General features: G+C 45.4%; 1 protein-coding gene and 1 long non-coding RNA gene across 5 annotated transcripts in view; one reads left to right on the forward strand and one right to left on the reverse strand.

The window, feature by feature from the left end:
• ERCC6L2 (ERCC excision repair 6 like 2) overlaps positions 1 to 11,810 on the forward strand; it is a 131,852-nt gene extending 120,042 nt beyond the window's left edge. For all 4 annotated transcript variants that reach the window (XM_064579485.1, XM_045882365.3, XM_045882363.3 and 1 more), the window contains exons 18-19: positions 1,821 to 2,002; positions 8,335 to 11,810. In XM_064579485.1, the coding sequence (XP_064435555.1) occupies positions 1,821 to 2,002; positions 8,335 to 9,307 (1,155 nt within the window). In that variant the 3' untranslated portion in view covers positions 9,308 to 11,810. The remainder of the gene's footprint in view (positions 1 to 1,820; positions 2,003 to 8,334) is intronic.
• LOC123849618 (uncharacterized) overlaps positions 1 to 16,541 on the reverse strand; it is a 150,005-nt gene extending 133,464 nt beyond the window's left edge. Inside the window, exon 1 of the long non-coding RNA XR_006792114.3 lies at positions 16,431 to 16,541. This is a non-coding gene — a long non-coding RNA (uncharacterized LOC123849618). The remainder of the gene's footprint in view (positions 1 to 16,430) is intronic.
• Between the last annotated feature and the right edge of the window lie 1,483 nt (positions 16,542 to 18,024).

Here is an 18,024-nt window from a genome sequence, read left to right on the forward strand (position 1 = left end):
GGGGAGTGGGAGAGGGAAAAGCAGGCTTCTCACAGAGCAGGGAGCCTGATGTGGGGCTCGATCCCAGGACCCTGGGATCATGACTTGAGCCGAAGGCAGATGCCTAACGACTGAGCCACCCAGGTGCCCATCTCCCTGCTAGTTTTTAAGATATTCTCTGTGATATAACAAAGTATAAGATTTATTATTATTTTTCCCACTAGAGATTCTCTCTCCTTTTTTGCTTTGAGGATTCATGCCTTCTTCAGTTACCTGACATTATGTCTTTGCATTATCTCTTCTATTTTCTCTATTCTTTTCTTCCAGTATTTTAGAAATTTGGGTATGTCTTCTTACTCTACCACTTTATCAGCTATTACTGTAGGGCTGTTCAGTCTGCTGCTTTAACTCATATTTTGAGCTTGTTCCTATCTCTGTTTTTTATTTTAAAACTTTATTTCCTTTTTAGAGTTTGTGTTTGGTTCTTTTTCAGATCTGCCTCTAGAATACCCAGTTCTTGCTGGCAGATTCTATTCCTTCCTTTACCTTTCTGGACATGCTGATGATTTAAAGTCTCAGGTTGCTTCATTACCTAAAATTCCTCCAACTGTGTATTCTCACACTTGTTACATCTGCCCATTTTCATGGTGGTGGGTTTTATATGTTCTTCATAATTTTTGCCTGAGCTCCTCCCCACCCCTCCCCCGACACTGGAATCAAAAGCATTCTCTGGATTATGGAAGTCTTCCTAGGGTATGTTTTTGTATTCATCCCTCATTTAGATCCATGGTTTTCAGTGAGTCTGGGCTAGTTTTTATGTTGGTTTTTAGCTTAGATTTTCCATACCACCCAGGTGCTACAAAATGAGATTGCACAACTGGCACAGGCTGGGCATCCACATTTCACCAGTGATTATTCTCATCTAGAGTAGGAACATAACCTGCTTCCATGCTGTGTTCCCAATTTGGGCTTTCCCAGCTTTAAGTTGCAAACTGGGTATCCTCTTAACCCCTCCTTTGTTTTTGGTTTGTTTGTTTTCAGTGCAGGGAGTTCAGTCATTTTCCTCTCCCCTCTGGACAGGGGGTCCTGCAGACTATAACTTAAGGCATTGGCTCCCATTCACCACTATGTTAATTCTTTGCTTTTTGGCGCCTACTGATTTACCTGTCTTACTTTGGAGCTCAAATATAATTTTGCTGTTGTTGTTGTCAAATTGTATACAATATTTCTCTTTTTGGAATGGGATGGGACTTGCCACATATTCACTGTACCATCTTCTCAGGGAAATTGGAACCATACAATTTAAAATTTTTTTTTTTTCTTGACCCAGTGTTTTTAACAATTTATGTTAAACAAGCAACCCATGTAGTCTGTAAAATAAATATGATTTTATCTATAATTTCAACCAACTGTAGTTAGCATCTTAAAATCACTAAATATCCTGGCAATCCAGTAGAGATTAAAAAGTAGGATTTATGAAAATAGTTTCTTATTTAATTATCACATAAAGATGGTTATTTTTTTAAAGTTTGGCTGCTTATATAAAATTAAATACCTGAAAATCTGATTAATAATATTGAGAGAAATTACTGAATTTAAGAATTTTAAATATCTCATTTTTATGCCATTATTTTTATAATCATTAATTTTTATCCTGTAAGTAATTTTTGCCTGTATCTTCTTTTTAAAAATCTAGGTTAACATCTCTTACAGTGCTATCAGTTGGAGAATATGATATACTTGATTATAAAGAGTTTGGGGAAAAAATAAGGCCATCACCTCATTGAACCAAAAATGACTATTTTTTTCAGACTTAGTTTTTGCTTTCCTTCTCTTTTCAGACTCAGAAAGAAAAAGTGAAGACAGATACACTGACACATACAAAGAAAGGTCAACAGCTAAGTGAAGGAAGCATTTCATTTCCCCTTTACATTTCACACCCTGTAAGCCAGAAGAAGAAAAAAGTCTACCGCACAGATCAGACCACCTTCATAATTGGAGAAACACCAAAAGGAATCCGCAGGTATGTTTATAACAATACTGGACCTTAAGAATTATTCTCAAAAGAAATATAGCTACTTAATAAAATACACAAATTATTTGAATCTTAACCATACCTGGCATCTAAATTTGTACACTTTAAAAAAATAAATTCCAGATGTTTTAAATGTTTTTAGAAAGCTAATCCCTGAATTGATAAAAAATCATTTTATATCCATTTTATATGGATACATGAAATACTTAAGTGCATTATATTCATTCACTGAATATTTATTGAGTACCTAATATGTACTCAGGCATTGTGCTGAGTGCTGAACATATAGTGTAAAAAAGGACGTAGAGCTTACAGTGCAGTGGGAGTTGGCATTAAACCATAAGAATTTTCAAAAGAAAAAAACTTATAAGTAATTATAAAATGATAAATAAAAGAAATGGGCAGGCCTCCTTGATAGAGAATAATGGGATCTGGAGGGGGAGCAGATAGCGTTCTGTTAGGTAGTCAGGGAAGACCTCATGACAGAGTTGACATCTGAGACCTGAGGGATAACCAGGCAAAGAGCTAGAGTAAGAACATGCCTGAGGAGGGAAGAGGTTGGTGTGTTCGAGGAACCGAGAGAAAACTCATGTACTTAGTACATGATAAACCAAGCGGGCAGCCTTAAGATGAAGGCCGAGACATAGATGGGGCTGGAGCAAGCAAAGCCCTGTCGGGTGCGGACAAGAGTTTGGATTTTATTCCAAGTGCAGCCAAAAGCTGTTGAGGCATGAATGTGATCTGATGTATGTTTCTAAAGATTGTTCGAGGTTCTGTGTGGGAAAGGGCAGACTAGGGGAGACCATACGGAACTTAGTTGATGGTGGTTAGCGATAGAGTGGTTGCCATGGAGACAGTGAAGTGGATGATTTCAGTTTGGGGCTGGACTGGTTGTTGGAACAACAGACTGGGTTGACTAAATGGGGAAAACTAGCAGAGAAAAGAGTTTGGAGTGAAAAAAAAAAGAGTCCTCTTTTTGTTCATATTAAATTTGAGGTTCTATGGAAATGCCAAATAGGCAATGGATATGCTACTCTGGGGTTTAGGGACTGGAGATCTAAATGTGGAAGTCATCAGCATCGAGATTATAAATGATTTTAGAGCCACGGATTGTGTGAACAGCCTAGGAGCCTGGCACAGAGAGAAAAGGAGAAGCCCCAAGACTGAGCCTTCAGGTGACAGTGGCCCGCTGGGTAGGAGGCACAGTATAAGGTCCTGAAGTCCAAGAGGAGTGAAAGTTTCAAAAAGGAGGGAGCACTTCACTTTATGAAATGCTTCTGAGAACCAGAATCAGATGAAGTGGGAAGGTGCCTCCTGGAACTGGCAGCAGAGAACACAATGGCTGCCTTGATGGGAGCTGTCTGCAAATCTGTGGGCAGACGCCGGGGTGAGGTGGGCAAGCAGGGGATGGGCAGACCCTGTGACAGCTCTTGGAGAGTAAAAAGGGACAGGAGCTGGAGGACGTTATCAGTCAAAGGTAAGTTTTTTTCAAGTTGGGAAGATAATAGAACCTGTTTGTGTGTTGAGAGGAAAGCCTAATAGGGGAAAAAGAGATTATGCCAGAGCCATGCTAAGAGAAGCCCTGGAGGCAGGAGAGGGTGAGGTTCAGGCCCCTGCAGAAGGTCTAGCCTTCTAGATGAAGAGATGAAGACGGGCATTGATACGGTGATATTTCCTCAATTAATTGAGAATTAAAGTATCAATTCAGAGGGAGAAAAATTTCAGGAGAGAAAAGCCAGGAAATAAATCACTTATAAAGTAGGACAGCAAGCTTAGTGAGACTAGAATTCATGGCTCATGTAAGTCCCTGTTTGAGAGTAATTGCAGGAGAAGCATCCATGCAGTTGTGCAGACTTTGTTCAGTACACTTCAGTTGCTCAGTTACAGACACAGAATAGAGAGATGGCTGGGGTTTTTTCAGGGGTTAGAATGGAGGGAAAGAGAAGCAAGGAAGCTGAAGGATGTTTGCAAAGGAGTAATTATAAAATTGAACCTAAGCTAAACAAGGGGAGGCTTGATGAGGTCAGAAGTATCTTCCAGCATTGTTGTCATGGGGGAATTGAACAGTTGAGCTGCTGTATAAGGCGCCTAAATTCAGGGATTTGCAGGTTGTGCAGTTAATGGTAATGATAGTGGCAGTCTATGGTCTTGGGAATAGGGACCTGACATGCAGTTGATTCTCGGGTCAGGAGTGGTAAAAAATTGGTGGGGCCAGGAGTTGGGAGTTGAGTGGGGCATCCACATGGATATTGGTATTATCAAGAATGATGGCAGGAGATGGGAAAGGAAGCAGGATTAATCTTGGGTGTTCAGTCACTAGCAGGAAGCAATTAAGAGGTCACTTAACAAGTTGAGGGAGAGAATGGTTTAGCGAGATAGCATAAACCTCAAAGAGGGGAAGGAGTCTCCAAGAAAATGATGGTCTGGAAGCAGCAATGTGAACCCTGAACCCTGAGATTTAGGGTGTGATGTATAAGAGCCTTAGCTTGTGAGGGCTGCATGGGAAGAGGCGGTATGAGGGGACAGAGGGACGATTCCTGGAGGAGAACAGGGGAGTTGGTAGATCATAGACTGGTTCTGGGGCACCAAAGAATGGTCTGGAAAGGCGAGGGATTAGATTGGGGATAAAGAGACTAGGAGGGGATGAGAGGCCAGTGGTTCCAGGTAAGAGAGTAGTGGCTGAGGTAAGCAGGGATGGGAGGCAGGGTTGAATTGGCCCTGAAGACTCAGCAGGCAGTGGGCAAATGGTGATGTTTCTCTGGGTTCCAGATTCTTTCCTCAGGGTTTGGCAGCTCCTCGGCCCTTGGGTACTGGTGTGGTAGGTTGGCATGGCTCTTAGCTGCGCACCATTGCCCAGAAGGGTGAACACCCCACATGTTACACCAGTGAATCTCCTCTTAAACAGACTTATAACTATGATTCTGGGCAAACATGGGGCAATTTACTTTGGGCAATTATTTTGCTCAGAGGCCGGCCATAATGCATTTTACCAGTTTTTGAGGAGCACAAGTGTCCTTATCCCCTCTAGCACTGTATATAAAAATAAAACTATTAACAATGCTTAGTTTTGGCCTCTCTTCTTTCTTTCTCTACCTAGCCTAGGGAATAAATGCCTCAGGCTAAGTGAAAGGCTAACGTACCAGCATCTGAGCCAGGGAACAGTGTTAGAACCAGGGAACAGTGTTAGAACTGCTGACACGTCTTTCCCACTAACCATCCACCTTTATGAGAATCACGGCTCTGTACCAGCTGCAGCCCTTAGGTCACTGGAATGAAGTTCCTGTCCCCCTTCACTTCAGAAAGCTCAGGCAAAGAGAAGATGGTTTAGCTGTGTTCTACCCCTTTCCCTCAGTTCCTCAAGAACAGGGGAGAGAACGTGAATTAACATCCATGGCACACAACTACTCTGGATACCTATCTTTGGTTTTCTTTTTTTTCTTTTTCTTTCTTTCTCTATAGTGGCTCACAAGTGTCTACTCTCGTTTACTAAATTGTCCTTACACAGTGGCTAGCTTATACCTCCTGATTGTACCTTGCACTTCCTTAAATACTTAGAGAAAATTCTTTTAAACACCAAGAATTATGAAAGCCAGTTAGAAGGCAAAAATAAAATGAATTATAATCGTAATTCATCCTGTGAAGGGACATCCGCACAGCCTAATTTACTTGCATATTACTGACATAACACAGGGTCAGAAATAGGTCTCCTCCCAGAAGTGACAGAATCATAGGATCGTGAGTGAGGTCAGCACAGCAAAGGTGAAAGTACTTTGGCAGCTGCTGAGACACCACCAAGTCTTGGATAAATAAAAAGACATCAGCCTGTAACTTTGCCATTAACTTAATCTTCGCAGACAAATATTTATTAGAAAGGCCATGAAAATGGATTTGGAGATGATTAATAAACAAAATAATAATACCTCATTACTTCATATGAAGTGAAAACTGGAACCTTTTAAGAACGTGCTTGTTGCTTTCCAACAAGAACATTGGCAATTTCCAGGACAGAAATTTGGAAGCTTGTATTTGTGTTATTAAATATTCTGTTGGCAGTAAGAGTGGCTGTTGATCAGGCATAGATGATATCTGGACTTGGAACAGTTAATAGGACCAGTGTGGTGCGGACTAGAAGCCAGCATACTCATCTGGAGCCACGAAAGTCCTGAGCCTGCGGGATGGATTGCCACTAAATCACAGGAAACACAAACTTTGTATAACCTGGCCTGAGCAGCAAAAATAATAGTGGCTTTAGAGCTCCTACTTACATACATTACAAATAAATCATCATTTTACCTTCAGGATTCTCTGTTGTGTGCAGGAGAAAATTCAAACTTCTGAAATTGGTATACAGACCCCTCATGATTTTCAGCCTCTTCCTTGGCCGTTTCTCCTGCCCCTCTGTAAGCCAGGTCCTCTCAGAAGTGGGCCTGTGCGTGTTCCCCCTCTCCCTGGAACATTTCCTCACTCATCCTTATCTGACTGGTGACACCAGAGAAGCCTGCCCTGCTGCCTTACCCATGACCCATCACTGGCTTCGGTACCCCTTCTGTGGGCACCCACAGGGCCCTGTATTTACATCCGTAGTGGGATTTATCACTCTCTTCTGGTTTGATTTTCATGCATCTGTCTCCCCCAGCTCAACTATAAACTCCTTGAAGAATATGGTAGTAGGGCTGGTCACGGTGCCTAGCACATAGAGGGTCTATAAATATTTGTTGAATGCATAAATGACTGTTTTAAGGAAATATTATATAAAATATAAATATAATTCTAAAACTTTGGGACTTTTAATCATGTGCTACAACACCATCTCTGACTTTTGTTTGAAAGAATGTTTGGGAACATTGAGCTCTCCTGATTCATGGCTCAAACTCAGCATCAGCAAAGCAAGGCCCTCTGTCTTAATCTACTCTGTCTCCCCTAACGAAATACCACACACTGGGGCTTAAACAACAGAAAGTTATTTCTCACAGTTCTAGAGTGTGGGAAGTTCAAGATCAGGGTACCAGCTGATTTGGCTTCTGTTGAGGGCGCTCCTCCTTGCAGATGGTGACCTTCTCACCATGTCCTCTCATGTGGAGAAAGATCTCTCTGGTGGCTTCTTATGACCTCATTTGACCTTAATTACTTTCTAAAGGCCCTATCTCCAAATATAGTCACACTGAGGATAAGGGCTTCAACATATGAATTTGAGGGGGACATAGTTCAGTCCATAGCACCCTCATCTGGGGAAAGGAGCAGAGTCTGGTGTCTAGGGTTCTGAAACAATCTTTCTTTCTGCCTTTGTCTTACAAGGGTTCTGGAAGGCCCGTTTCCTCACACATGCATACAATAGTTTTTATTAGTATCTTATACTAAGAGTGAAACTCACTGCTTTAAATAGCATCTCAACTTCTTAGTTTAACTGTCTATACCCAAGTTGGACCAGTTGGGGGAAGAAAGAATCTAGGTTTATCTAGGTTTAGAATTTTCCTTTAGGATCATCATAAAGCTGTGTGAAATTTCAATGTTGTATTTGTGGAAGAAGGGAAAAAAGGAGAGAGAAGAAAAAAAATCCCTTTATTTTTCAGAATTTTCTCTCATCCATTCATTATGACCTTTCTTTGACAATTGTAGGACTTAAACGCAATATAGATTTTCAAATACAGATTATATAAATTATGATTCTCATGTCAGTCATAAATTGGCTGACTGGAGGAGTAGCATGCTGGGATCCCACAATTCCCAGGAAATACCTAACAGTATAAATCAGAATAATTTAAAAAGCTGGTGATTTCATGAGCTGAAAGTCTTTTTCAGTAGCATGAGGAAAGAGGTCATATCCTGCTCGTACAAAATGCATTTTCATTATGGAATTAAGCTAATATATACTAAATGAATACAATTACAGTTGACCCTTGAATAACACAGGTTTGAACAGTGTGGATTCACTTATAGGCAGATTTTTTTTTTTTGGTAAATACAGTACTATAAATGTATTTTCTCTTCTTATGATTTTCTTAACATTTTCCTTTTCTCTAGCTTACTTTATTGTAAGAATATAGCACATAATACAGCACATTATATATAATGCACATAACATACAAAATATGTGTTAATTGACTGTTTTATGTTATTGGTAAGGTTTCCAGTCAACAGTAGGCTAATTTTGGGGAGAGTCAAAAGTTATACTTGTATTTTCGGCTGCATGGGGAAACCTAACACCCTTGTTGTTCAAGGGTCAAATATACATTGCTTTGTCTCTTTAAATACTGATGATGAGTTCTTTAAAAATAAAATATAATAAAAATAACCACTGCTTTTGTTCCTTAACTCTTCAGAAAACAATTTGAAGAAATGGCTTCTTATTTTAACTTGCCTTCTGTAAAGGAATTTGCTGAACATATAACTAAGGCCACATCAGAAGAACGACAGAAAATGCTAAAAGACTTTTATGCTTCTCAATATCCAGAGGTAAAAGAATTTTTTGTGGATTCTGCTGCAGAATTCATTAAATCTTCCCATCAGAAAAGAGAGAGAGTCAGGAATAAGTTTGAAAAAAGAGAATCTCTTATAAAAGAAAGGCCGTCAGATTCTGAAACTTTGTCATTTAAAAATTTTCCCAAAAAAGTTTCTCAAATTTGCAGCCCAAAAATATATAAAGAAAAATCTATTAAGTTTCAAAATCACAGTTTCCATAGACGAGAGGTGCTTTCTAATGATGGAGAAACTAACGAATCACCTATAAGCTCTACCCAAGAGACTGACAATGGGAAAAACAGCCAAGCCTCCAAAGGCACTGTGGCATCCTGTTCCCTGAACACTAAGTCTGAAGTATATGAGTTAGAAAAATTAGAATATACCATGAAGGACCAACAAGACCTAACAAGAACAGACATTTCAAGAAATGAACCACTTTTCAAAGTGGAAAACAGAAAGATCAAAAATCCAGAGTTAGGCAACACTTCTGTGGTTGGCTTACTTGGTGACACGTCTATTCTTGATGACCTCTTTAGAAGTCATGGGAACAGTCCCACACAACTGCCAAAGAAAGTTCTTTCAGGGCCCATGGAAAAAGCAAAACAGAGACCAAAAGATTTCTGGGACATCTTGAATGAACAGAATGACGACAGTCTTAGCAAACTCACCGACTTGGCAGTGATAGAGACTCTGTGTGAAAAAGTGCCCCTTGCTGCCTCCTCCAAAAGGAAAGAGGAGCTGGAAACTTCACTTTGGAAATCAAATGAGAAATTTTTGTGGAAAAAATTTAGCTCAAGTGATACAGATGAAAACACGACTAATGCGCAAAAGTAATGCGTAAACATACAAGGAATTACTATAACCAATGAACTTCTGCCATCCACGTTTACACCACCGTGTTCCACACTAATTATGTTACTTTGAACACAGTTGTCAACATAACATTTTTATTAAACTCTTGCTGTAGGGTTGTTTTAGCCTAAAAGGTTTTTCCTTGATAATCTGATTTGATCTTTTAAAAATATGATTGTATTATAGTATAAACATCTTTATGAAATAGAAAAAGGTCTAGATTTGTTATCAGGAGACCTGGGACATCTCCCTTACTGTGTAATTATGTGCCTGTAGATAAGTCACTTACTTACCTTGGTGGGCAGATATTTCCTAATATGAAAGGTGAAGGCTTTGAACTCAAGCAACATTTGTGTCCTTCCAGATTAAAAAGGCTCTGGTTTACTTTCCCAGATTCCATTAAGTCACAGGCCAAATTACAGTACATTGATGTGTTTCTTTCTTACTAGCATTTAGAAAATTAACTGTTTTCCTTTTCCCAAAGCATCATGTATTATTACTAAATTATGTCAGAGAAAGTAATACCTAGTACTGAATATATGATGTTGTGTTAAAATAATAAGTCTGTCACTGCTGCAAATCAAAGGGTTAATGTTGTAGAACTGTACTATGTGAGGTAGACAGCGAAGTGATCGAACTACTGCCGAGAGCCACGGAACACAGTGCCTCTCCTCCACTTGTTATACAACAGTTAAGATTTAGTCAGTACAGATTAAGCTGTGTGTAGTACTTTTGTATGAAGTATGGAGAAACGAAGAAACATTTTATTTAAACCTGTTCTGTTTTGTTGAATTTAATGTATGTGGTTTATAATCAACGGAATGTGCTTATTGTTGAATTCATTTCTGTGGAAACCTTCACTCGGTCCCTGTGTGTCCCACGCCAGTGGCTCGAGGTGCAGGTGAGGACCGCTGCGGGTAAAAGACAGGAGAGCGCATCTGTGAAGAGTCCTGGCTGTAAAGGCCAGCGGGTCATGCCTGGCACATGGGAGCAGGGACTGAGGCTTCTACTGACCCACATTCACGTGCGCTGTGGCAGCTGTCCTTGGGTTGAGCTCCCGGAGCTAGGGCAGGAAGAAAAATAGGAAACGGCAGTGCCCCAGGAAGTGGTGGTGCCCAGAGCGCCATAGACCGTTGTTGTGTTGAGGGGGCAGGGCCTCCAGAGTACCCGCCATTGCAGCAGGGAGCCATGGCTGGGCAATGGAGAAAGCAAACAAAAACCAAGAAGCAAAGAAATCGTTTCTCAAGGGACCGAGTGACCAAATACGATTTTCTCTGTGAAATCTATTTTATATCATGACCCAGTACGTATGTGTTAATACAGATTGAAACAAAATGTTTATGAAATAATATTTACCCAGAAGGCATGCAGTGTCCCTTTGATACCTCCTTTTCTGTTGTACTTTTTTGGCTCTTATGTCTATGTGTTTTTTTCATGCTCTCATAACCCACTAAATTGATTTTATGGCCCATTAATGATTGGAAATTACAGTTTGCAAATCATTGTTTTAGATTATATGGAATTAGTCTCTCTCTCTTTTTTTTTTTTTTTTGGCTATTTTCAGCTGAGTTGTATCCAAACTTACAAGATGCTGAGTTTCACCACTGAGGTGCTTGCTATAGAATCAATGTGTTGTGTATCTGTGGTAGAGGAGCCCGCATAAGCAAGTAGACACCCCTTCGTCTCAGTTTACATACCAGATGGGACAGTTCAGTCATTTTAGTAAAAGTGGATCTTTCATAAAATAAAATACCTTTAAAATTTTTAATACAGATATGACCTTTGAATCATAAAATGATATTCATACAATATAATGAAATACTATTAAAGAGATTTTTATCAGTGAAAGTCAAAGTGGAAGCAAAAATTACAGACCTGGAGTTTAAAAACTAGTTTTCAGCAGTTGCCAGTGAAACTGTCATTATTATCATGCGGGAGCAGCGTGTCAAGCAGAGTACAGGGTCCAGTACGGAAAGGAGCCAGTCGGAAAGTCCCCTGAGGGAAACTGTAAGGGTCGACTTGCCCTGCACTGGAGCAGTGGGAAGAGTTGGATCAGCCATTGATGAATCTGGGAACAGACACTATGAGGGGCTGACAATGAGAATCCTGCCTAGCCCACCCCACCACGGTCTTCCAGATAAATAGGTGGCCCCAGGCAAATCCCAAGGCTTCTTTCAGCCTGTTACCCCCTTTAAATTTGAGATGGACGGGACCACTGGTGTTCAAGCATTTTTTAAAGCAACTGAACTCTATTTTAATTAGAAGATCAGTTGTCGAAAATAATTAAAATGGAGGTCTGCTGGTTCCAGCAGCACCGTGTGGCTCCATGGGGCACTAGTGTGAAAAACCACAGGGATGATATCACTGCTAAAAAACCTTCCAACTTCAGGTTTCCAAGGTTCTGTTTGCCACAGTCTGTCTTGTTCACCTGTCTTTAAAGCACTCAACACACAGTTATTAATAAATTGGAAACTGAGTCAAAATACCGAGAGGCTTTTTGCCCTTGAATTCCCTGGGGTTCCCTTAAAGCCCTGAAACACCTTCTCAGAGTAAATTAACATCACCTGTAAGTTGTGTGGCTGCCCCTATATGGTCAAGGCAAAAAACCTTGTTTTGCAGAGAGGAATTGGTGATAAATTTTCTGGAGTCCACAGAAAATGAGAAAGCCAAGGACAGCATAGTTCAAAGGTTTTAAAAGCCCAATGTGGGCAGATTTTAAATTCTGAAGTTATTCTTTCTTATATTAAAATTGTCCTCTTTGTATGAAATGATAGTAGATCGTAGTTTTTAGTCTTTTTCATTGTCCTTACCTGATATAAAAGTTGATAACCATATCAGTTCCCAAAAGTTTTACTTGACATTTACTAGTCTATAAAATCCCTAAGAATGGAATCGCTGCCTGCCTCAAAGTTCACGAATGGCTCCCTCCATGGCCACTAGGTCATAAATCCAGTTAACAGTGGGTCTAGGACCCACCAAGGATGTCATTGAACCTATATGATCCTGTAAGATGGATCTGCCTTCACAGAGCCCAGACTGCAGAGCACGTTAGCTCCTCACCTAATTCTCATTGGGGCGTCATCGATGTAATCTTGTTTTCCAGTTCCATCCCCACCTGCTCTCGCAAAGCATCCTCCACCTAAGTGCTTCTGGGAGTGTTAAAGGGAAGACTCGTAAGTTCAGGAACACCTCTTGTCACTGGCGACACCGCATTTGCCTTGGGTGACAGCCTTGCCTGCTCCCCCCCCTACACACACACCCCCACTCAGTGCTGGCTCCACGTGGTGTTTGTGGCAGGTGGGGGGAATATCACACTTTCTCTGTTAATGGGCAACCACAGGAGGGCTGTCTTGCCTCACAAGGTCTTACAGAGTTTTAAATGATTTTGGGGAAAGACTCAGACTGACCCTCCCTCTGGAGGGAAGCCCTGAAGTGGCAAGTCAGAACCACCTGCAGAGGCTTTCAGGAGGTCGAGGGGTCAGCACAAGCACCTATTTTTATAAGTTTCACACTATGATATGATGTGCTAATATTTTGTCTTGAGACCGTCGCTGGGCAGGACACTCTCTCCACGTCAGTGAGCCCCTTCGCCTGTGGGCAAGCTCAGCCTGGAGCCCCAAAGTTGTCGTTAGCATTATGTTTCAACTTGGTCAATATGTACTTTATTTGCTTTGCTACAGGTTAACAAATGGCACTGGTTATATTTATCCCCTAAATTTCCACATTTAGTCTTAATTATATGAGTAGGATGCCTTTCTGTCACTGACACAGATAATGCCCAAGTGACTCTTGGGTTTGTACTGCTCTCTGTCATGGTTAAGAACCAAGAATGCCTCTTTGGGGGCACCTGGGTGGCCCAGTCTTTTAAGTGTCTGATTTCGGTTCAGGTCTGATCTCAGGGTCCTGGCATCCAGCCTGGGGCAGAGCTCTGTGCTCAGCAGGGAGTCTGCTTCCCTCTCTCTTCCTCTCCCTCACCCTCTGCTCCTCCCCTGCCCCATGCTTGCTTGCACTCTCAAGTAAATATTTTTTAAAACTCTTTAAAAAAAAAAGTGCCTTTTTCTACAGATGTCTTTTTGGTTAGCTAAATGAGCCCCCTCCGTCTTGTTGAAAGAAATCACTGTAACTCACTTTATATTGTTTTAGCTTATGTAAACAAGGGGGAAAGTGTGCATCTCTGAATGTCTTATGTGTCTCTAAGGAAATTCTAGTGAGTCATCTTGTCAAGTTAAAATATGAATTAGTCCCCCCTCACCCCACATATATCTCTTAACTTTGATTTTTTTCACTTTTTTGTAAAGTGAGACATGCTTCTAGACTGAAAGACTTCAAAAGAAGGCTCATAGTAGCTAATGCATGTATTTTTTACCTTCCTAAAACTATTATAAAAGCATTGATAAGAACCAGAAGAGATTGTAATTTTTCGAAACATAAATGCCAGCATGAGCTCCATGAGAACTGATTTCACATGCTCAGATTACGCCCGCTCTGCCGCCTGCCCCCCCCCCCCCCCAGCCACCTGCTTAGTGCCTTCCCTGTGCTGCCAACAGCCGACCCCTCTCTCTGCCCAGCCAGGACTCACTGCCCTCTCTGCCACTGCCTTCAGGAGCCTCCCTTCAGCGCTGCCTGGCAGAGCCCCAAGTTCCTTTCAGGGCAGTCCCTGACTCTCAAGTCCACCCCCTCTGCCCAAGCATCCTGCTCACCAGTGTCCTGGAGCCCTCAGGGCCGTGTCCAGCCACATCACAGCTTCCCCCACTAAGCTTTCCCTGCTCTCCCCAAACACCTCGTCCTACTCAGACCTCTTCAACTACCTGATTCCCCCAACCTCCCCCTCCACAAGGCAGGGGGACAGGCATCAGCAAAGCTGAGCAGGCTGAGTGATGTGGGAGGAGCGCTGAATGTCATACCTGGGACCCTCCTGAAGCCAGAGCACCAGGCAAGTCATCTGGCGGGGTGGGGGTGGGGGGGCAGCAATTCACTGACCTGCCAGGAGAAGGCAAACACAGCTAGTCTGTGGAGCTCCAGCCAGGGTGCCATCACGCACCCCCTGACATGGCCCAGAGCTGCCACATTGCCCTGAAAGGCGCAACAGCTCTTCAAAGACAGCTTAGGGCACAGCAGTGTGCTCAGGCATGTTGGGGTGGACGAGCGGATCTCAGGGAGCTTCAAGTGTCCCCTAGGAGGGTGTGAGTGAGAGGACAGGACACCACCAAGGAATCCAAGGACAAAATGTGTGCTGAGCGGTGGAAACAGGATGGATTCCAGAGTCCAAAAGCGAAGAAACATGCTTTGGGATGAGTGATCAGGAAAGGCCACCCCAAATTCTGGGGATGGGGCCAGGGGCCAGGGGCCAGGCCTGAAAGAATGGGAAGGCCAGAACAACACTTCTCCAGTCTCCCTCAGCCTTTAAAACCCCAAATGACAAGGAATGTGGGCCTTGTAGAGAAGTTTGAGTTTGGGACCGGCCAAATACAAAAAACGCTTCTGACAATTACTCTAACCTCCAAGATACACAAAGGCGGCGGGAGACCTAAGTGCCAAAGGAGAGCGAGACAGTCAGGCGGAGTTACTGCAAGTCGGGAGCCCGGCCCCGGAGCACCGCCGGAGTCGCGGCAAGGACAGGTTGTTTGGCCTTGCTCCGCGCGCGTGTGACGACGGGGCGCTGTCGGCCCCGGGGCCCGCGCTGGGCCGCCGCCCTGCCCGCGGGACCGGGCCCCAGGCGCCGAGCGTGCGCCCGCCTCTGCCCGCTCGGCCTGCGCCGCCGTCCGGGAAGCCGCCTCGCCGGGGTCCCGCCTTCCCCTCCCGCCCCGCAGGCAAATATTAGAGGGTGCAGGTGGGTAGAAATGGCTTCAAATAAAGTTCGTCTGCAGTTTCCAGGAGGCCACCGCTGCCGCTGAGACCGTCACTGGCAACCCCGGCGGCTGCGGGGGCCACCACCCCCGAGCCCGGGATTCGCCGCCCCCAGGCCGAGGAGGCCATCTGCTCCTCCGACTCAGGTTCATTTTCTCCCGGGGGCGGGGGTGGGGGGGGAGAGAAAGAAGCGAATTAAGTTACGCTCCGGCTGTAGTGATGGAAAACACGAAAGCCGGCTCCAAGGGCTTGCGCCTCGAGGGCGCGTTATCTGCCATTGGCCGCAAACCTCAGGAAAGTCCCATGTCCTTGCGTTCGCAGGAAGCCCTGGGTGGCCGGCTGCCGCTCGCGCCCGCGCCCGGGGGCTTGTCCACCGCGAAACGCGAGGCCAGGAGGAGGGGCAGCACTTGGTGGGGTCCTGCCTCCCGTTGAGCTGGGGAGCGCGTGCGGCGCGTGAAAATCCCCAACCCGCGCCCCTCCCCGCCCCCAGTCCGGGGATTGAGGCCGGAGTTGGGACCCCGCCGGGGGCAGGCGGGATCGGGAGTGGGAAGGGATCCTAAACTGGCCGGGGGGCGGGGAGGAGAGGAAGGGATCCCTGGTTTGCGGGGGGCGGGGGCGATCCCGGACAGGCGGTGGGCGCGAGTTCCTCCGGGCGCACCCGCCCCAGTTAGCGGCGCACAGCGGCTGGTCGCCCCCGCGCGCCGACCCCTGGGGCTCCCGCCGGGTTAGAATTCAGCGGGGGGTGAAAGGGTCCCGTCCCCCGCCGCCCGCGCCGGTCCCGGTCCCGCCCTGGCCGCGGGAGGCGCGCGGCCGCCGGGCGTGAACGGCGGCGGTTTCTGCGGTCTGGCCGGCGGCCCGCTGGAAAACCAGCCTCAACTTGATCCCGAGCGCGTCTCACTGAGGTCATGGGAAGCGGGAGGGCGGAGGCGCCGGGGGCCGGGCGGAATGGGAGCTCTGAGGCGGCGAGGGGCGGAGGGAGGGAGGAGGGGAGCCGGCCGGTCCCCGCGCGGGGTCGCCGAGTGCCCCAGCGGCTCCTCCAGGCCGGCCGGACCGCCGCGCAGCCGACGGTGCGAGGGGGAAATCGGGCTTCGCGCCTCCGCACGCTGCACCGAGACCAGCGCCAGCTGCGCGCCCCCCCCCCCCCCCCCCCGCGCAGAAATCCTCCCCCTCCAGCCCGAGCCCCACCCCTGCGCTCACAGCCGCCTCTGGGCCCGCTGCTTCCGCCTCCCGTCCCACGGCGCGCGTCCCCAGCCCCCACCTCTGAGATCGTCCCTGCAGCCGGCTCTCTACCTTCCACCTTCCTCCAGCCATCAAGGCCGGTGCCCTCGGCCAAGGGTCCGTTCCCAGCCTGTTATCAAGTCCTGGAGAGAATTTCTCCAAAATATTTCCCGAATCCCACTGCCAAGGGCCCGAGTTCCCGCCCCTCCACCTCCCATCTGGATGCCGCACAGACTTCTCCCTGGATTTCTAGCCTTTAGCCTCCTCCCTTCCTAATCTATTTTCCACACCAATTTCCCCCAAAGCGTGTTAAAGCACACAGGGACCTCGGTGGTTGTAAACCTCCTATTTCCCCTGTTAAGCAGGTTAAGGGTGGTTCAGCTGGGGAATAAAAACTGAAGGCTTTGGCGCACGTTTGTTGAGCACGTCATTGTTAAACACGTCAAGTGGATTTTCTCATTCAACTGCCCAACAGTCCTTCCGGGGAGGGATTATTAGGTATTATTATTATTATTATTATTATTATTATTATTATCATCTCTGCTTTATAGAAGAAGAAATTGAGACATAGACAAACAAAGGGCAAACAAACTGCCCTTGGGTCTGTTTCTCCACCACTGTACTGCACTTCTGCAGAGAACCTTGACCTTCCAAACAGGGATGGAATGACCCACAGCACCAGCTGTGGCCTGGGGGCCAGGTGGCAGCAACCATCTGTTAGTAGCAGTTCTAAGTGGATGGGTGGGTGGATGTCAGGCCAGGTTTGATCTGGAATGTCTCAGAGGCCCCGTTGCTCTTCACCTGCCTTTAATGGATTAGCGGTCTGAATTTCTGGGCATGGACAAGTTAGAACAGTCTCCACATTGATCTCCTCCTGTACTCTCCTGACAAATTACTCTCCTCAGTCAGCTCCTCTTGCTTGGCAGCATGCTGGAGACACCAGAGGTGTCCTACCCACAAGGAGGACTTATGACTACCCACAGTGTCCTCATTCTCCCACAAACATAGGCCCCTCAGAGCCCTCCACACCACTAGTGTCCTCCCATCTCCAACCCTGGCGGAGCATCAGCTTCTGGCCATAGATGAGGCCCAGCTGTGCTGCCTTTGTCCTGGGAGGGGGTGGGATTTTGATCACTAATTAGTGGCTGGGAGACCAGGAGTCAGCAGTGGTCCCCTTTCCAGGACCCATAAATGATACTGATGTGGGAAACAAAGGCAAAAGAAAAAATTAAATTTCCTTACTGCCTACAGCCCACTGACAGGCAAGTCCTTGGACCAGGCCGACTGACATTCTTCTAGGAACTCAGCTGCCCTGATGTTAATGCTTTGCTAAGGGCAAAAGGCAATCTTAGCTTAACATTAACCTGACTAACACCGCCCCCCCCCCGCCCCCGCCCAGGATCCTGTATGTTTACTTTAACATATAAAAGTTCCTTTGGAAACTTCCTTTATCTCTACTCCCCAAGATATATGTTAGCAATCATCCTCCAAGCATATGACCCACTGGTATACATCTGAAGGGTCTTATGACTGAGTTTTTACTAAACAGTAATAAATGACCTTTTCCTAACAACAGCCAGCCCCCTCAGGATCCTGGAAACCTTGTTTCCAAAATACCTGTCCCTAACCCCCTC

Source organism: Mirounga angustirostris, unplaced genomic scaffold (assembly GCF_029215605.1).
Source record: "Mirounga angustirostris isolate CCGP_5_RB_7025 unplaced genomic scaffold, mMirAng1.0.hap1 SCAF_15, whole genome shotgun sequence".
Taxonomy (NCBI): domain Eukaryota; kingdom Metazoa; phylum Chordata; class Mammalia; order Carnivora; family Phocidae; genus Mirounga; species Mirounga angustirostris.